Raw genomic sequence first — 23,588 nt, 5'->3', positions numbered from 1 at the left:
ATTAAACTGCCCAATTAGAGCGGTTTTACAGTAGCAGTTGTCGCCCGCATACGCGTGACAACCGCGCGAAAAAACCAAGCGGATAATCCTCTAGTTTGAAAGCGTTTGAAATCTTAGTCAAGATTTTCTGCAAACGTAACATAGGAGAATGAAATGACCACGTGATTTATCGATTTGAAATATTGATTAACATTTCTACAGCGTTGACGATTGTAGAAAACATCTTAGCCAAGAGTTAATGAGGCAGGAGTTACATTTGCGAAATCGGTTCTTCCTTGTGTATCATATCAATTTCATAAATACAATAATTCAAACACAGGTAGGTTATAAAGGTATCTAGGTACTTGTAATTTGTAGTATCCGCAGACTTTTAGTGTTCGAGCATTTCCACGACATTTCCATATATAACATAGGTAATCTACTTCCCAAGGTTGTTCAACTAATCGCTATCGTAAGCTAGTATAATTTTCTTGACATGACATTTAATGATGTAACAACGTAATTGCATTGGCAAACGAATGACGTTGGCAAGTGAGAAGTGCACCACGAACGGTGACCGTGACCGCACTTCAGACACCGCAATATCAATACCTAGCTAGGTAATTAATAAGAAATGTGTAGGTGTGGATAGTATAATTAAATTGCTCTATTTATAATTGTTATTATCTTTTGATTTAAACTGAGCTGCTAGTGGTGGGTACGTCACAAGATACATCGAAGATGGAATTGCTGTATAATCTCGTACGGGGCTCGTGTTGAAATCAGGTCAAACTGTAATCGCTTCTCGAGCCTACGGAATGTAGGGCGGGCTAATGTTAGATCTGCGCCGGCGCACCACCCTCTGGATAAAAGCAAATTAAACCAAATCGCATCGACGACTTAAAATAAATCCTTGCACGTTCCAATTTGCAACTTGAATTCTCCTGCTTTGTAGAATAAACAAACGAGCAATGTTCAGGAAAATGAGTCAGGAAACTTTAAATGAATGAATGAATTATGATTTTGTATAATTTAGAACGTTGTCTAATGAATTTAAAAATATAATACAGGGTGTTCCAAAAAGGAAAACTGAAACGGGGGTTAAACGCAGATGTAACATAAAAGAGTAAATAAAAAATCGGCTCAAACTTGTACTGCAGTAGAATTAAAGTAAACGTACGATTTGCTGAAACATATACCTAATGGCCACGCGATAAATCACGCTTGCATATGAAGAAACTGATGGCTTTCCAAAAAATAAATCTCATCGCCCAAAGAATAATCTGCACATACAATATAGCAATGGTTCCTTAGTCAAAATTTAATGATTCTTAAGCTAATGAGGCGCATAGACTTCAGTCTTACAGTCCTTGGTTCGCGTATGAGACTGAACCTCACCACGAAGTTAATAAACAACGCATATTGTATTTGCTGTTATCTTGAAGGATCTATAATATAATCTTTAATAAAATATTGCTCTGAAATTAAGAAAGGGTTAGGTCGTCATGTAGATATAGTATTATCTACTTTTGAGCAAAAGATGCTAACTTCAGAAACATTGATTTTTTATTTTATCACGTTTCATTCTTTTTCTTTTTTTGCAGAATCCGTCACAATCAGTCGCCGTCAAAGTGGTGACGAAGAAAGGAATCCAGAAAGCTTCAGAGATTTTGGTCAAAGAGATAAAGATTCTTCGTGAACTGACTGCCCTTCACCACACCAATTTGGTCGCTATGCACGACTGTATGGACAGCCCCGCCTACGTCTATGTCGTCATGGAGGTAGGTCCATTTATAAATACATACATTGTTTGCGTCCTTACCACCTTTTTTTACCAAAAATGATATTTTTGATATTTACGAATTTGACTTTTTAGACAAAAACAATCTTGTAAATAACTGAAAGGGAACATAGACGAACATAACATTAAAAACAATGCGTCTAAATTAATTGACGTTATTATAAAAAAGGGTTACAAGCAAATGACCTGGGCATACAACATAGTAATGATTTGCAACAAGTATGTTTGTTTTTAACGTCGAGTGTTTGTGTTGTTGCTCGATGTGACTCATCCGGTAAAGTTTATTGCCTTTTACTCAGAGTTTTGGAGCAAAAGATACCAGCATCGAATTACACAGAAACATGTCACACAAACCGATTTCAACGAATCGTGTAGCCGTCGCGTCCGCGTGAGAGCTGTAGTTATTTATCAAATATTGCCATTCGCCGTTTTGTAAACAGGAATCTCGAGGCGATATTTCTCAAACAGTGCCTAAAATAACTCCCATATTATAAGATCGGTTCCGTTTGCAGAAGATTGTGTTGAATGCTGAGGCATAATTTATATAAACCAATATAATAATTCAAAGGAACTATAAAATACATAAATTCAGACAATAAAAGCTTTGCGGCATTTTATAGTGTCACAGTTTAATACACATTGAATAAGTAATAATTTGCATTTACACAAATGTAATTGACATTTTTATCGTATGTGGATTAAGGGCAAGGTTACTGGGTTATGGACATTCATAATGTTAGCCACTGTACTTAATTAATAACAATGCTCTGATACATATTTAATAGTTCTAACGATGTAGATGAAATGTATTGAAACGACAACTTTGCATTCAATGGCAATAGAGTTAATTAATTAACAATTCCGGGATTGCGCAAATACAAAACGAGGAACTTAATTGCGTTTTATTTTAAACTTTTTAAAAACTCTTTTACAAAAAGTTTTATTACTTATTCCTTCATAAATATTCAAACTGCTGGTAAAAGTATGTACCAAGAGACCCTAGTTGCTAACAGTTTTTGCTTTTGGTACTTAAACCATTTTTTCTAAGACAAAGGATTTGGTAGTAGCCATGCATAAAGTCGTGTTTCATTAAAAAAAATAAACGTATTGGTTCTGGGCACGTTGTGTTTTTAATCTAGTTTAGCTTCTAGCATCATACAAGGCTTAGATTCTGTCTACTTCATAGAAGTTTATAACTGAAACGAATTGATTAAGCATAGAAGAATTACATTAAAATCGCAAAAGTACATAACATTTATCGAAGTGAGTTTTTTATTGGTGTGTCGACAACCATGCCGGCTTCCGCATGACATGCGCGTATATGTGGATTCGCAGCAAGGTCACTACGCATTAGATAAATAGTAGTCGGCTTTACCACGCAGCCAGGGCGTGTCGTGAGCCGTCCGTACTCTTCGCATTACCTAAATTCATTTCATCTGTTACCCCGAATACGGATAGTGAAAATCCGGCTCACGTTATTGCGCAGTTTTGAACAGTAATGGGTCAAGGAATATCAACAATTAAAATTGTACAGATAAACTAGCTTCTTCCCGCGGCGTAGCCCGTGTTGCACAATTTCAGTTTAATAATTTGAGCAGAAACTTACTATGATACCTTTTCTGAAATTCAGCCAAATTTTCTCATTAGCCTTTAGCCGATGTCGAATGAAAGCATATGTGCTAATACAACTGTCTTTTGTTTTGACATTATGAACAGAGAGGCACCTGAATATGATAATATGGCGGAGTTTCATGAATATACATAGTCCGCCATTCAATATTATTACACATTCTTATCTGAGACAGAAATGTGAAGTGTTCTCCATGGCAACGTGTTGTCGGCTTCGCTCGATGGCACTGCGATACCCTACTAACCTATTTATCTTTAACAATACTCCCGAAACCAAGAATGCTTAACCGAAACATAAACAATATAATATATGTACCTATAGTTCGGCCATTCAGAGAATGCGTTCCTGACACGTCGCGATTGAACTGACGACGTAACTTTGCAATGGCGTTGCAGTTACGATAAAAATATTTTTGCTGGTTGTTTACCGTTTTAACAATTGAGGAGCATTAAAACAACATTATTATATCAATAATCAATGAATGTTATAATTTTGTGCCAAACTGAGTGTCAAATAACTTGGTAAACAATATTTTTCTAAATCTATACTGCGCTATTACAAGGTTATGTCAGCGGTTTATATTTTGTAGTGCTGTGCTAAAAATAACAGGCAAGTATCGTAATCTGTTCTTATACAGTTATAATATAAAATAATACGTTTTGATTTTCTTTTTAAGAATTGGAAAATAATGGACTATAAGACTTAATTATAACGTTTATGAAATATAAAAATAAAACTATGACCAAACCGCATTTTTATACTTAGATTAAAAATGGTAACCCCAAATGGCGTTATGGGCCGCCATTTTGTGACGCTAAAACAGTCGTCCGTTGTCGTTTCGTGCGCATAGACCACGTTTTTCAAGTGTTTTCGATCTGTTTTTATTTGATTACCCGGCTTTTGTTAGACCGAGATATCAGGATTGATTCTGTTATTGATAATAATATAATTATACATGTAGGCGAAGATGATGATGAAGACACCACCTCCTCAAGCAAATCGGAGTCTGATTAATATTCTGTTCGCACATTCAATTCAATGTACTTGTAACAAAGAATAAATAAAACAATTTTATTATATGAATATTACCTTTTTTTGGTTTCCACTTAAATAACTAAAATATAAAACAAATGATTCCGCCAATTTAAAACGAAAATAATCTTAAAATAATGCGGCGGTTCATTTTGAAGGAACGGTAACGAACTCAGTGTTATGTTGTGCCCATCACTAGTCGTGACTAACTGATAGGTGTCAGGAACGCATTCTCTGAACGGCCGAAGTATAATTACATGATAAGTCTACATTTCATATCTTATAAGTTTCAAAGGAAATACCTAATGTCTTTGGTATTTATAACTTACAACTGATAAAATGTTCCATTAAAATTTACCTATAGGTACGTAAACTAAAACGTTTTGTGCTCCAAAAAAAAAAAACACTCCATCAGATTAAGACCACAAAGCCAACTTACCAGGAGTCTCATTTGGGAGCTATTTTATAATTTCCAAATTCTCAAGAGTGATATCCATAGAGACTGGTATTATTTCTACAAGATCTAACAAGATATACATAAGATTTTTCCACACCGCGAGGTTTTTTAACACAAAATATTGTTTACTGACATAAAAATAATCCATATAAAATGCAATAGTTCCGTCTGGTTTTCATAAATTTTTCACACCCTGTATACAGAAAGTGTACCTACATAAAACAGAGGTACCTACCTATATTTCCACATTGGAGCATTCAGTGTAGTAACAAAGGCATCGTAATCGAAACTTAATTCATCTCTTAATTAGCAGGTGGTTGCATATGCATGCTCCATGCATGATGCAACACTGAATTAGTAAGAGTATTCTATAGCGGCGACATTGTGTCTGTTACGCTCCCACACGTGTCGTCTCTGTACGTGTTTTTGCCTCGTGTAGACTAACATATAGATAATACTATAGTGTCTGCTTTGCTTTACTGATAAATAGATTAATGCGCAGAAATGACGACCATGACGTACGCCAAATCCGGCGCGTTGCGTATACGTTACACTTACACGTGAAAAAGGTAACAAATAATAACAAATACAAAACTGGTATCATTTATGGAACATAATTATAGCGAGCACCTACTTATAACATAACACTATGGTACAAAGTAGCATGCCAACGCTCCCCTAAAGACCGTCATTGTTGCATTCGCTTTGAAATAATATTTATATGCCAATGACGCCAAATGTCTTGTGAGAATACACACTATACGATAAAATATCTAGCCCACTGCTCAGTTAGATCATCATGATGATAATGAACCACATAATTATTAATTGTATTTTTCCGTAATTATAGTGCGCGTGGTGTCGTTGAAATATGTCCGATAGACATAGATTGAGGTAGAGCGGCATGTCTTGTTGACATTATCGTCACAATTTATATTGCTTGAATTTGCGTAATTTGTCGTCTTTGTTCTTGTTATTTAGAGTTGGTGAAGAACATTGTTAGAATTCTGTTTCTTTCCAAATGTATGTGTTTATTATAAATAACTTCAAGGGCACACGAGTCAAGTGGACACAGCAGGTCAGTCAGAAGCGACGTCTACGTATAGCCAAAATACCTGCGACGCTGGTTGTTCATAATATTACGTACACTTGTTTTCGTTGCGTAAAAAACTAAAACAGCAATGCCCTCATCGCGCTACAAAGCCAAACTCAAGTTCATTGGCACGATTTCTTTATAGTTGGGGTACATAGTCGCCATGGCTGCTGCGGACCATGACAATCTAATAATTGGCATCATCCGCGTTTTCAACGTTTATTTATAACTTACTCTATGATCTTGTAAGCGTTACGATGAAATATTATAACACCAAGAATAGGGAAAATTTTGAAAAAGCAATAATAGTTCATATCTCACACGTATTTTTCTTTCTCAAACTAGGTATCTACGTTCTTATTGGTCTTGAAGACAAGTTTGGTTTGATCAAACTTACAATAAAGAAAGATAAATATATTTACATTTTCAAAAATGGATGCAAAATTCCACTTAGGTTCTAGGTTCATGATAGCTACTATTTATAAGTAGTCTAGTTTGAATAGAAATACACTTACTCTATTCGAATATGAACTTGCCTGCTATAAGTTGATCACATCTGGTGTGGCCCATTCTACCGTACCCATACAGTCTAGCAAAAACAACACGGAAGAACCACAATTGTATATCGCGGCGTCATAATTATTATAGTTGGGTCTTGCCATTTTTATATTCTAATGATTCGAATGAGTTGATTAATCGTTTTTTTTATTCTTCGCTTTTAAAAAGAATCTTTAGTATTAAGTAAGCTAATAAGCGTTCAGGCAAGGTGTTTTTTGCGCAACTTGTTACTATTCATTCGTTAACTTATGAAAATGAGTTTCTGAGAATTTCTGCACTAAGTTCACCAATTGTTCTTTTCTATCACATCATATTAATCACGCGTGGTCCAATTTAAATGAAATTTCACAATAAGGTACTTATGTAAACAAAATCCATACTGAGCTGAAAAGATTTCATTTTATTTGCTGATAAAAAAAAATATCTATCTTAATATTTGTTACCTAATTATTTATAATCTCACAATAAAATATCATATACATCATCTGTCACGGTTGGCAGATTGTACACACAGCATGTATCTATCTACTTGCCACCCAATTTAAACCGGTCACGTGTTGCCAGCGAGATCGGGACACCGAGCACGTGTGCCGTGCCAATGTTCCATATTCGAGCAAAGTTTTGATACGTTACATAACATCATTCTATTTAGCTTTTTCCGTGTATACGACCACTGGGATAGTTGATACATACGAACATTTTAAATGTTTGCAATACCTACTTAGTTTTTAACCATGATTAAAAATCAAAAAGTTTACATAATCGAATATGGGTTTGCCAAGGACTTAACGAGAGGCCAAAAATTGGAGGCACCGATGGCATTTTCGTTGTTCCATTTAAAATGCTAATGTCTGCCGAGTTTATTTACAATCCTGGTGATAAAAGGGTGCCTTTATTACAAGTTGTGAAACTGTCTTCAAGCTATTGCGAAAAAAGCACATTCACCGCGCGCAGTGTGTACGCAGAATTAACAACACAGTAAGGTCATCTGCCGATCAAATGCATTGCATGCACGTCTGATTTCATGCCGGATGCAACGGAATCACAACACTCATAAAATAATTAAGTACATGTGTACAGATGATAATGTTTAACAAGGTTTACAGTTAGATTTCATTTTACATCGGCAAAAGGGTTAGCAGACCATGGCAATAATTTTCATATTCGATTCATAAGAAACCGTAAGTGTCTGCATAATATTGTGGAAATGGAAAACCACAGCAATATTATGCACGTTCGCATAGTAATATTGACAGCTGCAGACGCAATCTCTTTGCCAAGCTTAAGCGGGGTGTTGATCTAATCCAATCGCATTTTGCTGACGCGATCTCATGCTAATTGAAAGATACCTCCAGTTATATTTTATCCTGCATACACAATCTAGTATTACGTAACGTCGGTAAATCATCTAGCTTTGAAACATTTCCGCTACAGCATTACGTGCAAATGTACGTTTACAGAAAGAAGTTCAACGTTTCATATAAGTGCAGTATAAACATAAATCTTAATGGAGTTTTTTAGAATCATGAGCCTGCCTGTAGCCTGTTCCCGGCTTTGCACCTGGTTACGTTTAAATGATAGTTTTGATGCACCCTTATAAAAGCTACTTTTATAAAGTCAAAATGTTATTGCCTATAAATCAGGATGACCTACTCATCTAGAAAACGTACTCGCACATAAAAACATTGTCTCTTCTTAGCGGCTGTGATTTCACAATAAGATTGTGTTCGTACAATGAACTGTGAGTGAACACGTCGAGCAAAACAAAGAGTACAGTGTCACCAATGATAAGCACGATTCGGTTCTTCGTTCAATACGTGTAACTGTGAACATTTGTAAAAGTACTACCTAGTTAGTTAATTTTGGTACGGCCTATTCACATCTCGACATCTTTCCTTTGTATTACAATGCATGGATCACAAATCCAAAAACCTGCTGATATTAAAGTAGTTACAACAGAATATATAAGCATTTTAACCATCAGTTACTAATTGGCGTAGATATAATCAGTAGGACTTCGACTGAATCTATTGTAAACAGTAGAGCACGCATTGATAACATTTATAAACATAAAGAGATGTATCGTCGTAGTCAGGTGGTGACCTCGTGGTCGCATTAAATATACGACTGGTTCTCGGGCCCTAGATCTCCACGTGGCTCGCTCTCGCTGAGCGTAGTGGGACATTAGTTTCGAGTATTTTGCACAGTTTTGTTGTTTTGTGCATTATTATAGCTCCCTAACGTGTTGACTGATAGAAAAAGTTGAAAAATCAAAACAAAAATTGCTAGAACAGAAAATTATTAAGGAAATACTCCATAAAATATTCCCCCAACTACGACTGTTCTGTTTCTGTCTTTACAGTTCATTGAGACCAATTCAAATGAAATATTTTTCATAGATCTAGTCGCGAGATAAACGAAGCTTTCTCAAAAAGCGCACCAATAATTTATATACCAGCAGCCAGATCAGTCTAAATTCCCAATTAAGAGTAGTTAACTATCTAATGGTCAGATAGTGTGAGTTATAAGCTCGTTGCATGCATGTTATACATTACTGACACGATCTAGACAATTGGCATGCTGGATTGCGTCAGACTGGTTTCTCTCAGCGCGGCTGCAACGCCCCGTCTACAGCTGGAAAGTGTCGTGCCGGAAACCACAGCTTTCTATCTATACGCTTAATGCTCATGCCAGTTAAAATACAACCACTAAACACTTTCGGTTACCATGAAGTATTGTTTCAGTAGGCTTGTGGTCCCAGTTAGACGTGATTATAATGCTGTTAATAGTTGTTTCTGCTCATTTCAGTCCACAGTATTTCATCAAGCTTAAATTGTTTCAACTATTATTATGATATTCAATCCACGTCATATTTTAACCATATCAAGAATCAATTTACATTTGTCTGTGTTGTAATAAGCAAAACCGGTTCAATAAGACAAAACCCATCCACTTTTGCAGAGGTGGGTACATACTATGATACATCAGCTTACAAAGCCAAGGTCTCGACTTCTCGTGTAGTTACCACTTCCCGTCGCGTTTTACACAAGCTGAATCAATTAGAATACAATCCATTCTGTAATTACTGGTAGAAATCCATTACCCGGTAAAATTTGCATTAAACACTTCGATAAGGAATAACTAAATTCGCCATGATGTGAACACTGCGACGATAAATGAAATAGGCACTTTTTAATAAATATAACGGGGTCAATGATTTTACAGAATGGTTGAACACAAATGTGAAACGAGGACACTGCACTTGAGTCATACGCATAACTTCAAAAATGTTTATAATGTAGGTAATCTTTAGTACCACAATCCTGCTTGTCATTGATTAACAGACGGAATATTGATATACATATTATGTATATTGTATTGTATGTGCCTGGTTTTTACCAAACTGCGCAGTTTGTATGTTTATCATTGAGTGAAAGAACTTTTGGATGGGTATTGAAGTCAACGACTCCCCAATTAAGTGCTGTTTTATTTATAGAAAACCAGGGAGCAAAATAAAGTTGCTTAAGAGAATGAAGCACACGCCAGACTTAAGTATTGTTGTTCTGTAACGGGGTGTAACGGGATACAGATACAGTACAGGTTGTCGGTCAGGCAGGCAGGCAGTCAGGCGCACATCCGCCATAGTGTTGCGTCTAAGTGCCGCGGCCCGCTCTTTCAACCGACATTTCTTTTCACATAAACTTTCATATACAATTCTATTGTTGCTGTTACTGTGTGACCCAGCTTGGGCTTGCTATAGTAAAATAGTTTTTTTCAATAATGACTATGTGTTTCATTTGTAGCTGTTACTAGTAGTTGTAGAACTAGATCTGTTGTTCAAAAATTTACAAGCTTATCTATTGCACCATGTTATCAACGCGCGTCTGAAATTTCACTACCTACGTAAACAATTGATTGAACTACGCATGATTCTTATCATTTGCTATATAACATCTGCGACAACAACATGGACACCTTGCCCACCTACTATGGTAGGTATGGTCCACAGAAGTGAAATAAAATGGCATAAGGATTGGTAACAATGTGTAACGAGGTTTAAATAAAATTCTTATCAACTTAAGCGAATGGGGAACTCTGGACTCCTTAGTGCCAATAAATAGACAGTATACGTGGTTTTTCCGTTATTTTCTCACCGATATTTTCAAGATCTGTGTATAAATAACGTCGAATGCTTGTATGTTTGTTTTTTTATTTTTTCTGAAAAATCTGGTGAGTTCATTCATGTGCTCCTTAGTCCTTAGTTGAAAATTCCGAGGCTGCTACACCCTCAACGTTCCGGGTCGTCGTCCCCTATTAGTGGCATGGAATACAACTTTGATAGGAAACAGGTTAATAAAAATATCAAGCATAATCAGTTGTATCAAAACAAAATTGTGCTAATGTATCCAAATGTTAAAGAATACGTGGTATCTATGTAAAGAAAAAAAAAAACACAAATCGTAATTTGTTGACAAATTGAAAAGAAAAAAGATAAAAGCTGCAGGTGGGCCCAATGCACCGATTGTTTGTTTGTGCGTTCCAATAGGTTCCTAGATGATATGACATTACCGTTGGACGTGGTGGCCCTGCCTAATGTTGCATGTACATTAGTCTTAAATGCACCCTTACACAAACGTGAAACACGACGACACGAGCGTACGTTACACATCCGAATTTATGTTTTGACTTAAAAATATACTATGACTTGAATTAAATTACGAAACTTTTAGGTACCTATCATTTAATAAGTTGATAGTTGATTTTTAAATTACCAACTTATGGTTGCCTGTTATGACCAGACTATATATAACTTAAAGCTATAACATGTTATCACCGATTTTGTTACAACTGTCCTTAATTGGAAATAAATTACTACCGCAAATTAATGAAAAACAAATTTAAATAAACATCTCGTTTATTTTGATATTATTACACTTAATTATTATGTCAAAGTAAAAAAAAAACAAGTTATTGTGCACATTGTTTTCGTAATGTTATAATATTAATATATTTACAAAAAATACTGCCACACCTACTAAACTTAATCTATGTTCATATCAATTAATCCATTAATACACTTCATCATTCACACATTTTGGACCTGGTTCAAGATGTCATTAATTTAAAGGTCAATAAATTATATCATTCAGATCGAAACAGAACATATCTCAACATAGAACATACAAAATTAATATTTTCTTGTTTAGACTGGAGATTTCTCCTGAAGCGGCACTTCTTCAGGCGTGGTTCCGTTTGCACTGACGGGTGTTCGGTCATTTGCATTTCTTGGAGTTGAACTAAAACGATTTTTAATAGAGCTCCAATTTTTCTTAATTGTTATACCCGCTACTACGACAACCATTCCTGCTACAATCATTCCAATCAAGCTTTTATCAACACCTCCAGTTTTTGTTCCTGCAGTTGTTGCTCCAACCACTTCACTCTCTGATTTGACCGTAGCTTCACTAGTAGCCTCTGCATTTGTTGTCTTTGATTCTTCCGATGCTTTAATAATTGCAGAACGAAGTGAAAAATCTCCTGCTGAGTTAGTCGAGTCATTTGTAGCCAACGTAGCAGTTTCAGTAGTTTCTACATTAACTACTGGAGGCACTTCTTCTACTTCTTTTTTTGAAACAGTAGCTTCTTCAGTTTTAGGCGTAGAGCTTAAAATCGGGTCTTCTCCATCTTCATCACCCGATACCAGAGCAATTAATCCTGGTAGAGCGATATCTCCGAATGTGTCCTGAGGTGCTTCTGAGCATTCAACTGCTTTAGTGTTGCAAGATTCTGTGCATACAGTTTCTAAAGTTTCTTTTAAAGTAGCACACAAATCATCCACTAGATTTGCAGCATCCTTTGGCAATGTGATTGAGCGCAGAGCTTTGAAGTTAGAGAAGGACTCCGGTTTGAGGCCCTGAAAATAAAGATAATTTAATTATATTTCGGATCAAATCAGCAGGTTTTAATAATAATGTTATTTATGTCATAATCTTTCAGCTATTGCCTAAACATGCTGCCATAACTGTGAAAAGATTAAATTATTCGGAATATTTATTATATTGTATGACTTACCGTTCTCATATCGTTACCCCCCAAATCAAGTTCTTCTAACTTCGTTAAACCAAAGGCGTTTTTCAAATCTTGAGGATACTCCAGTAAACGGTTGTTTCCTAGTTTCAAACTAGTTAGTTCAGGTAGTTCACTTATGGACTGAAAAGATAAAATAATGTATTAAAGCACAGTAACTACACACTTATGCATCATTAAGTATTGGCAACGGTATGATGTTTGTTAAAATAAACATTTTTTTTTTGTCCATGCCGCAAATATATAGTTTAAATCATGAGAGCTAAATTTTGATGAGTTTAAGTTTTTTTAGACTACTTCAATATTTACTTATAAGCGGACATGATCAGTTAATGCAAAATCCCCGCTTTTCTGTCTTAAGGAGGCGTATGTCCACATTACATTATCTAATATGTGTGCAAAAATTTACTACTTACACCAGAAATGATTTGCATGATTTCGTTGTTGTCAACATTCAATATCCTTAAGTTCTTCAAATCAGATATGTCTTTTGGTATTTCAGTTAGCTTGTTATTCTGTAACTTCAACTCCGTAGTTTTGGGATCCAGAGGCTTAGGCAGTTCTGTTAACTCGTACCCAGAACAATCAACAATATATTTGTTTGTGTCCCCTTCTATATTGCAAACGCATGGTGTAGGACACACGTGCTCAGCTTCAGCAGCGGGTGCGCTATCTATGAATGAATTTAGTTGCACGTCTTGAAGTAGTGGCGCCGGTGCTACAGTTGTCCCGTCAAGTGGCTCATCTATGACGCCTGCTCCACTGCCCTCTATTAGACTCCCATCAGATTCCGACTGTTTCTCAGGTGGGAACTGATTGTCATTTTCAACGGCAATAGGTAAATCATCATCGCTTTGAGCCACTGCAGTTCTGGAAATTGATATTAATATAGGTAATAACATGTGACTTTATCGGATTTATCGTGACCAGGTGACGCAAAATTGTTATAAATAAGTAGTTGATAAAAATTGCGATAACTATATGTACTACAAGGGCGTAGCTAGCGCACTGTCTTAAATTTGATTGATAGAATGAACATTAACGAGATTCATGAAGCAAATGGGGCAACTGAGATATACCTGAGATACACCATAGCTTAAAATACTTTAAACTTTTTCTAAATTACATGAATACTATTTGACACACCTGAGAGTTTTAGGGTCATAAACGTAATCGCCATGACAGTGTTCAGCTTTTATGTAAGCATACACTTACAAGGTAAAATTCACGTAATATTTTTCTGAGAATTGGGAAGTCCTAATTTCAAATCGACGATGATTGAAATTGAGAATAACTTAAACTATTGTAGATTAATGTAGATTATAAAATAAAATTAAACCAGTGACCATTAATAAATTAATAGTTAAATCACATAGGTACCATTTTATAAGTAATAATATTATTTCGCAAGTATGAATGTGGTAACACTAACAATACAATATAGCGTTATGCCTACATTTTGCTTGTGCAGTCACGTATGTACATAATTGATCCTACATAGTATAAACCATGTGAACAAAATCCACTGGCTGCGAATAAAATAAATAGTAATTTGCTGTACTTACGCAAATAGTGCCAACAATAGCATGAAAATATGTTTGGACGTCATGGTCACTCCCAAAAGCGCACACTGCTATGTAGAGATTTTCCAACTGGCTTCAGGAGTTACCTGTCGTGGCACAAGTACCAGCGTAGCGTACAGCGCATAACTCACTGACACTTATAACTATTATCACTCAATGATAAGATTACTAACGGCATGGCAGCTTATCGCAAATCAACCACGATAACGACGCTCTGCATAAACGAGAAAATATTAGGTGGCCGATTTTCAATAACACCTTCGACTGACAAAAGCAAGCATGTATGAGGTCTTATTTGCACAGATATATTATGTGTAAACGATCGCGCTCGATACGCCACGACGGACTTCATTAACTGCCAGTTGCTAATTTTACGAACACACAAAACCGTCCATGTTAATTATTTTCGAATTTTAGTTGATTTGACACCACAATTTGCTCTACAGTCCTTTTCATATAAGTCAATTTAAATGTAATGATTCACCACAATTACGCTGTACCACATGCAAAAAATGATCGAAGTTCACAAGAAAAAGCACACGGACACTGTGTTATCTCTCCATCACTGATGTAACTGGTACTTTGCTGACGCTTCATGTCTATAAATTGCTGTATTCTGTAAAGTTTAACGTTACACAACACAGCTGTTTGATTTTAGTTGTGCGATATGCAAACCGCAAGTTTCAAGTATGACAAGTTTCGTGTGTTGGTTTGGTAGGTAATTACCCCATGATTTAAATCGTCATTGTTCTGGTTGAGTTAGGTAAACACAGCTAATACCAACATGTTCAATGCATATTTTACGATGTGGTCAAGGTTGTACATCCGTTAATAGATTGCTCTACTTCTGCTCTCATCCAGACGAGGTACTAAGTAGTATGTACCTACTACTAAAAACAGACAATTAAGGTACCTAACCCACTTTTGTCAGTGAATGAAGAAAATTTCAATCGACTTCTACCTCACAAGGGTGCTCCTAGATTTTAAGGGATTACAGAACAGGAGTTTTGGAATAATATGTCATAAAGGAGGCCTCTTAATTGGCAAGTGTGAAATATTGAGGTCTACTTCACACATTCTAATACGCTGATTTTGGTCAACTGTCAAGGAATGGTTGTACCCAGTCTCAAGTATATTGGCAACACAAATATGGTCCAATGCACTGATAACCTAATTGTATTGAAATTCTTTTCTAATGCTTATTTAGTTCTGCTATAATTAGACTGTTGGTCCAGTTTGAATAACTTGTATCACTAATCTGATGAGCGGTGCAGTTTGTTTTTGTTATTTCTGTTCTTGCAGAATATATAAATTGTAACCTACCGAATATTTTATGAATTATTATTTTTTATAGAACTGGACAGGAAGAAACCTAAGTATATTAGAAGCGCAGGCTACGGTTTATTAGATCCTCTCTATGCAAAAAAGCTTTGGAGAGCAATATTACCAAATGATATTTTTGAAACGTGTATTCAAAATAAAAGAGTAGGTACAATTCCCAAAATTTTATTTAGGTATCTAACAGAAGGTTGTTTTTAAGTACACCAAAAATATACGTACTTTGTCGACTAATTGAGGACCTCCCTCGCGTTGGGAAGTCACTTAAAATACATCTATCACTTCCATAAATATTGAGTCGGTGTTACTTATTTTTTCCCCTTTGACGTTCACTGACGTGGTTAAAAAACGTTCCTGGATTCATTCCAATGGCTCCATTGGCCAACAGATTGTAAGAATCGTTTGTTTTATTTGTTCAGTACTGCAACGGGGGTGACCTGGCGGACTATTTGCAAGCGAACCGTCTGCTCAGTGAAAGCACCATCCGGCTGTTCCTGAGGCAACTGGCCGAGGCGATGCGAGCCATCCACGCGAAGGGCATCGTGCACCGGGACCTCAAGCCACAGAATATCCTGCTCACCCACAACGTAGCACCGCCACGCACGCCGCACGCTTCTGAAATAACACTCAAAATCGGTTCGTATCCCTCTTACTACTAATTGATCATCAAACTACAGTAATAATATCTACTCTATTTTTGAAAGAAATTGTATACGGAACCCATGAAGCAATACCTGTGAAAATATCTAGGTATAGATTTTCCTAATACAGAGCACATTAATACATAACATTGCGTAAGCCACTTCCTGCACTTGTCTGCAGTATATGAAATAATTTGTCACTATCATGCGGATATGATAACGATCAAGAAGACGCGGACGTCTTCTTGAAATATTTTCATGACTAATACATTATCTATAACAAATTCCATTTTCACAATAAACCTAATTTATGATATACATTCTAAATTCAAAATAAACAACCTACATCTAGCTGATAATGATGTTATAATAATATAGTTTTTTTCTCGTGCAGCTGACTTTGGCTTCGCAAGGTTCCTCGAAGAAGGAAACATGGCCGTTACGCTTTGCGGGTCACCGATGTATATGGTAATATGACTTATATAATAGATTATTGTAGCTATTTTTTTTCAAGGACATTTTATAAAATTGTTTATTTTAAACATTAACATGAGTGTATGAAAATGTATTACTAGATCATTTTTTACGCGGCTAAATGTTTGAAGTTTTGCATATGATGATGAAAATGCCTATACAGGGCGTGAAACTGAATAATATAAATAGTAAAAATATTTCAGGCACCAGAAGTGATAATGTCACTGAAGTATGACGCTAAGGCAGACCTCTGGAGCCTGGGCACCATTGTGTACCAGTGCTTAACGGGCAAGGCGCCCTTCCAGGCCACCACACCACACGAACTGAAGGCTTTCTACGAGAACAGCGTTGACTTGCAACCCAAGTGAGTATCAAACATGGAGCTTTACAGTGAAGTAGGAGGGGTGTCATAACAAGTTACAACACTACCCTTTAAAACCTCTACCGGTAGAATAATGAATGAATCATTAAAGCGTTATTACTATTTTGAAGCAGCCTGTACGAAATATCTGGAACTATTACACCTTAACTCGGACATTTTTTGCACCTAGTTTTTACAAACAATCGGCTTTAGCGTTCAAGGTCCTTATGCGATGAATTAGAATTGGCTCTGTGACAATTTTGTGACACATTATATTAGTTCTTAGGTGCAATCTTAAATACGTACTGAAAACGGCTCATCTAGCCAAACACATGTAAACAGTGAGAGCGTGTGGTAGCTATCTGCATCATTAGATATTATTATTTATCTCAATGTTTGTCTCAGAAGCCCAGCATGACATAATTATCTTCTACGATATGACAAAACTGTGATAAGTGAGTCCAACCTTAATCCTAGTTTTATCGATTGACCTTTGTCATAACTGGAACACTGTAGCATGACAGGTAAATAAAATAAAGATACCGATTTATTTTTTTCAGAATTCTAAATGACGTAAAGGAACTAATTAATGATATGGATGTATTTCAGGATGCCAGCGGGCACAAGTCCTGAGCTGTGTAGCCTACTCATCGGGCTGCTGCGGCGGAACCCGCGCGAGCGCATGCCCTTCGAAGCTTTCTTCAACCATCCCTTCCTACAGCGACCGCGGACCACCTCCATCAACAGTAAGTCTCAACATCACTCATTTAACTGACGAACACTAATTAACGCCTTATTCCACGCTCTCAAAACCGCACCGTACTAATCTTTATTGTACAAATTATACGACCGGCTGAAACATTCAGACACATGCTCGTGGTTGTTCGACTTAGTGAATAAACCACTCGCTATGAGTCATTAACGTGAATATAAAGTAACTAACATTGAAACATATAAAACTAGGAACGAGTGACTAATCATCGGTGCTCTATTCCATTGTTTGTAACATTTCAAAATCCTCTACGCTTTCTCAAACTTTGATTTTATATTTTTTTCAGAATATGTATTTAGTGAATAGTTTCTATAATTAATAATTGTAAATAGTGGTCTTATGATGTTTAAAAACATATTCAGACAAAACTTTTGCCAACATAACACGTGTACCGTATCCGTGTAATTAACACTCCCGTCTTGTGTTAGTAGGTGCCTATTCTTAGCAATTTCACGCTAGCCGGCCATTATGAAATTATAACAACAAATAATAATGTATTTATTAATGGAACAGTTATCTTAATTACAACACAGTAATGACATTATAAAAAATTCAAACATAATTTATAGTTGCATTAACACTTACATTTAGCTTGAATAAATAAATTATAATGTACAGTCACTAGATATATCAAACATGTTATTTCCAACAAACGTCATTATAACTATCATAACATCATTTAGGTTTATTTACATTATCGTAATCTAGCTTCTAGTCCATGAATTTTTGAACTATTTATGTATAAATAAATATATATTTATGTAAATACACATTTAAGCTAGACTTGAGTACCCAATCATGGTGTGTGAAATTATGAATATTGTTTAGGTTTGGACTCGGATCTGCCCGACATATTGGAGAGCGATCTCGAGGGTCGGCCTGATACTAACTGTTACCTAGAGGAGTCATGGGAAAGCCAGGGTACATCCTCACTTATTCAATTCGCTTTGGTTGTGCATGGGATGGGGATGGCGCATATCTTTATAATCCGATCATGTAAATCTGTGTCGGTTTGCGTTGTGTCGCCAATAGTTCTCTAACCGAGCAATAATGTCTATTAAAAAGCATGACATCAAATATTTGTGCACGTATCTACACTCGTCTACCTATATTTTAATGATCACAAGAGGACTACTGGTGACTGACCACTTTCGTCTCCCGGCAAAGTTCAAAAATTTCAAGGACTACGTTGTAACTGGCAAACTATATCATCTCATCGCTTGCTATTTATGATTATATGTCGCTTGCCTTCTATATTCAAAATACAGAAACTGTGCACAGTTCTGCATGGGTTGCGTTTTGTTGTAAAGAGTTTGGTTAGTAAAGGAGATGTGTTGCCAGGAGCGAGTGTGAACCCTCCTTCGCTGGGTGCGGGCGGGTCGGGGGCGGGCGCCAGGCCGTCGTCTGCGCCGCGCAGCTCCAACCCGCCGCCACAACCACTGCCCACGCTACAAGCGTATAAGAAATCACAGCCGACATCCTCCGGTAAGTGTCCAATATTTGGAAGGAAAAGGAGTTTCAAACTGTTACTCACAGGCCCTCCCCCACACGCGAAGAGTTGCCGCGGTAACTCTTTCGAATAACCTGCAGTGGTATTGCGCCTGCTGTTTATGAAACTTGACATACTTTATATTGAACGGCGATATATAATGTGTCATTGTATATACGACGTACGCTTGTACAACATACTAGTAGATGATCTAGTTTCTTATCGGCTGCTCTAACAATAGCTATCTTTACTGATATTGAGGAAATCACCGCCCATGTCCACAAGTGGTACCTTTCCCTCGGCTGATACGGCACGAACGATTTGATTGACATTGTATGTAGTTTACTTTTCCTTTCCTAGCATATCAAGTATTAGATAATTATATTAATGACTAGCCGTTTTCCCGCGGTTTCACCCGCGTTCCGTGGGAGCTACTGCCCGCACCGGGATAAAATTATAGCCTATGTTACTCGCAGATAATATAGCTTTCTAATGGTGAAAGAGTATTTAAAATCGGTCCAGTAACTTTTGAGTTTATCCATTACAACCAAACAAACAAACAAACACAGTTTTCCTCTTTATAATATTAGTAAAAATTAGGAGCTAAGAACTTGTTGTCTTTTCTATTCCATTTGATTTACGTTTAATTCATTACAAAATAGGTACTGGATCTAAGATTATGACGTAAACCAACTCAAACAATGAAAAAATTGTTAGCAAAATAAATACAAATTAAGATGTTGTACATTGATGACGTGCATTAATGTTGGGTTCGAAAACAAATGACTTTGTTGAGCAAGCGATCAGTACACAGTACAATGATATCATTTCCGTTTAACTGATTGCTAAATGAAGGGCATAAAGATAATCAATAAATATTACCAAATAAGGTAATTGCAAATCTTGTAGCCATTAACGTTGAAATTTTGTATGATGTGATTTCCCAATACATTTATAATAACTTCTTGACATTTCCTCTTAGAGGCCAAAATAAATAACTTTACGTCTTCATGCTGTAATGCGTGGGTTCAAATGATTACATAAGATTTATCATAGCTATTAGCAAAACGCAATACATCACATGTGGTTTCGCCTTCACCCACCGGGTTAACGGAGCGGAAGAGGAATAAGAAACAATTGACATTGCTTATATTATTTGTAAAATAACTCGTTAATTAATTGAGCGATGCGTACTGAATATAATGATAAATGTAATATGCATTACGGATTGACATTGTGTACATTGACTGAAGCATGTATATTTAATAAATTAATTACTACATATTCAGTATTTTTTGTTGGAAAAATATGAAATGGGTGGGAGTGCAGAGTGAGGGAGTGTCCAGACTCATACTGATTATGGAAACCCACCATGTTGCTTCTTAAGCCCTTTATGTACCAGTGCCGCGGTAACTCTTTGGAATAATCCCCCAGCCCCTACATATTCAGTACTAACTATCACATCGGGTCGGGTTATCATAACTTTCATGTTTATAGTTCCTGAAAAGTAAATTCTCTGAAGTGTTTTCATTATCATGAATGAGTCTATCTTACAATCAATGATTTTCCGAATTGTCATGATTCAGTTTTCCTGATAATCAGCGGAAGTGGTGACGTCTTATTATTTTATTTTTGTGGGATCAGCGTTTAGTAATCTTTGGTTTTTGTTAACTAGTCGCCGCATCACTACAAATCTTAAAACGAAGTAGGTTTGTTTGGAGTTTCAATACATTACCAACTGTGTGTTAAGTTATCATACCTACATACCTGTCAAATAATGTATGAATTCACCCATTTACCTGAATTTATTTACATGCAACTTGCATTATTAGAGGTTCCGATTGGCTACATTGTACATTCATTGTTTCATTATCATAGTACCTACAGTATAGTTTAACATAGTGACATATGTTTATAATTGCAATGCTACTATATTTTCACTGGATTCTCATTCAAACAAGTTCTTTGATCAAACTAATAGGTACCCACCTACATAATTATTATGTAATTCGAGAAACACTAAGAACTACTCATTAGGACTTTGTTATCACTCAGTGTCATTAGTGATTACATTATATTGAAGTTTATCGCTTTATCAACACTAATTCGCTACTGGCCGCCTGCAGATAACAGGCATGCGACAACGTCATTGTATTTGCACTAATTCATGAAAGCGTTCATGACGTTTATATAACATTGGTTTCTCGAAAGTCACATGTCAAGCCTCACCTATATTAACAGCAGATTACGAAATTGACGTGTGAAAATACATGTATTATTTCCACTTGATCAAACACTGAAGTAAATTGAGTATATTAAATAGAAAACAATTCTCTTATCAATGGCTTAAAATATATCTAGAACATAATATATCATTGTTCTCGGAGTAAACAAATTCGATAACCCTCTCTAACCTGCCCTTGAGCACCTAGAGCCGGTATCAATTTTATTGTTGTAGAGTGCAATAATTTATTGTTTGTTCCGCCATTTATATGAGTTAATGCACCCATTACGCGTTGCTATAGACTATAGAACAATCTTTGTAACGATGCTGCTGATACCGGTCGTCCCACATTTTGATTACCGACACGAAGTAAACACACTCTCATTACTTCAATATAATTCACATCAAACTTATTAAAGTAACAATTTAAGTTAGAATAGACCCCATTCCCTTTCAGAACCAATATCGGGTTATCTGTTGACAGATTAGTAATATATTAGTCACGGGGCCAACAGTTCGAGTAAATAACAACGGGGTCAGTAGTTCACTGGGTTAAACCTGTTTCTAATTATTAAACCTAATGCTGCAATTACGAAGTCCGACTCGTCTTGGAGGATATCAATCTTCGACACCTATCTATAATAAAATACAATATACTAACAGTATAGCAATGAAACTGTTTAAGTTATGATGCCACCTATCCTACCTTATTACGTTAAGTTTAAAGAACATATCTACATGTTTTCTTTTAACAAGTCGACAATAATGGCGTCCAAGACTGATTTCAGGCAGCTGTTCTCGTATAAGGAGATCGGCCAGCTGCGCAGGACATATTAAGTGCACGAGCATTATTGCATACACAATTGTACTCACACTACTCACTATTCCTTCACTCTTATAGCCCGATGGGGCGACAATCTGACACGACCGGAGAGAGATCAGGAGCAGAGCATTTACGTGCTCTCCGATGCACGGGTGTTTCAATCATCAACTTCCAGACTACGGACTGCTTTTTGAAAGTATCAACAAACAATAATAAAGAACATTGTGTTGTCTAACAGCCGAGTCGTCAGACACGACCTGGGCAGGCGAGGACGACTTCGTGCTGGTGGAGGCGACGGAGAGCGGGTCGGCCGAGTACTCCGCGTCGTCGGGCTCCGAGGCGGCGCCGCGGCCGCGCTCGCTGGCGCTGGCCGCCGCGCCCCAGGCGCCGCCCGACCCGCCCGCGCCTACCGCGCCGCAGCCACAACCCGCTGCGCTCAGGGTAACAACTGCGATCTTTAGAACTTTACTACAACAGGCGAAATGTACAGCACATTAAGCTTATATACCGTTAGTTGCACAAACGTCCATTAAAGTTAAAAGCTTTTTTGAATCTATTGCTGACTCTTTCTTTTTCAACAAGATAAAAAGTGTTAGCAATAGATTTAATGAAGCTTTAACTTTAATGGATAATCTGTCAAATCTGTAAAGTTTGTTTTAATGCACCTATCGATAATTTATTTATTATTTCTATATCTACAACACCACGAACCCTTCCACAATAACTTCCCAACAAAAAACCAGTCAGGAGAAAGGCGTAGACATGCCATTAGTGTTACCCTCTCTCCTCAATGTAAAAAAAATATTTTAAAAATCTAAAAGATTTTCAACATCACCTCTAGAGAATAAAGTTTCAATGTTGATAGGGAAAATGTAACAAATTGCAGTAGCTTGATGTGCTAGCGTCTGTTAGAATACCAAGAATGTAATTTTCTAGGCTACGAGTATCATAGAACATCATAAGAGCTTGCCATAATCTGTAGAGCCGTTTTCAATCTAAAAACACTCCACTTAAGTGTCCCTTAAAAGGAGCATTACTCATTTGATAGTAATTTTCTTCATAATCGTCATGAGGAGAAACGAGAGACACTTGACAGTCAAGTACCTCATGCATCACTTAACTAATATGCTTTTGTTCAAATATTTACAAGACGAAATGTATGCAAACTCTTATTTGTATCATTGCAAGATCTGTATATTCTGTACATAATATTGGTTGCGTTCAACCATGGAGAACAAAAAGACGA

The 23,588-nt window shown here is 36.5% G+C and overlaps 2 protein-coding genes and 1 long non-coding RNA gene across 4 annotated transcripts in view; 1 reads left to right on the top strand and 2 right to left on the bottom strand.

Annotated features, from left to right (window-relative positions):
- The window catches only part of LOC124637854 (serine/threonine-protein kinase unc-51), a 36,295-nt gene that overhangs the window by 3,799 nt on the left and 8,908 nt on the right, over window positions 1-23,588 (top strand). The window contains exons 2-9 of one of the 2 annotated variants that reach the window (XM_047174567.1): window positions 1,584-1,760; window positions 15,978-16,194; window positions 16,594-16,667; window positions 16,877-17,037; window positions 17,644-17,780; window positions 18,635-18,727; window positions 19,148-19,291; window positions 22,581-22,783. In XM_047174567.1, coding sequence (XP_047030523.1) covers window positions 1,584-1,760; window positions 15,978-16,194; window positions 16,594-16,667; window positions 16,877-17,037; window positions 17,644-17,780; window positions 18,635-18,727; window positions 19,148-19,291; window positions 22,581-22,783 — 1,206 coding nt within the window. The remainder of the gene's footprint in view (window positions 1-1,583; window positions 1,761-15,977; window positions 16,195-16,593; window positions 16,668-16,876; window positions 17,038-17,643; window positions 17,781-18,634; window positions 18,728-19,147; window positions 19,292-22,580; window positions 22,784-23,588) is intronic. The other variant, XM_047174568.1, reaches the window with a different exon arrangement.
- On the bottom strand, window positions 11,519-14,772 carry LOC124637856. Its single transcript, XM_047174570.1, has 4 exons — window positions 14,203-14,772; window positions 13,054-13,507; window positions 12,623-12,760; window positions 11,519-12,464 (listed from the first exon to the last, which is right to left on the bottom strand). Exons 1-4 carry the CDS (start codon window positions 14,244-14,246, stop codon window positions 11,754-11,756), a joined length of 1,347 nt encoding a protein of 448 aa, XP_047030526.1. The 5' UTR covers window positions 14,247-14,772; the 3' UTR covers window positions 11,519-11,753.
- Window positions 15,711-16,587, bottom strand: LOC124637857. The gene is made up of 2 exons (XR_006985295.1): window positions 16,293-16,587; window positions 15,711-16,173 (listed from the first exon to the last, which is right to left on the bottom strand). It is a non-coding gene; the product is annotated as an uncharacterized LOC124637857 (long non-coding RNA).

The sequence above is a fragment of the Helicoverpa zea genome, chromosome 16, assembly GCF_022581195.2.
Source record: "Helicoverpa zea isolate HzStark_Cry1AcR chromosome 16, ilHelZeax1.1, whole genome shotgun sequence".
Taxonomy (NCBI): Eukaryota; Metazoa; Arthropoda; class Insecta; order Lepidoptera; family Noctuidae; genus Helicoverpa; species Helicoverpa zea.
Note: the sequence above shows the minus strand (reverse complement) of the source record. Positions and strands in the feature narration are given on the sequence as shown.

Excerpts from the sequence above, each read along its gene's own strand:
- LOC124637856 (XM_047174570.1), bottom strand. The coding sequence starts at position 14,246 with ATGACGTCCAAACATATTTTCATGCTATTGTTGGCACTATTTGC. Across the intron at positions 13,508-14,202 it reads CTATTGTTGGCACTATTTGC|AACTGCAGTGGCTCAAAGCG; the intron begins GTAAGTACAGCA and ends ATCAATTTCCAG. Across the intron at positions 12,761-13,053 it reads TCATGCAAATCATTTCTGGT|TCCATAAGTGAACTACCTGA; the intron begins GTAAGTAGTAAA and ends TTATCTTTTCAG.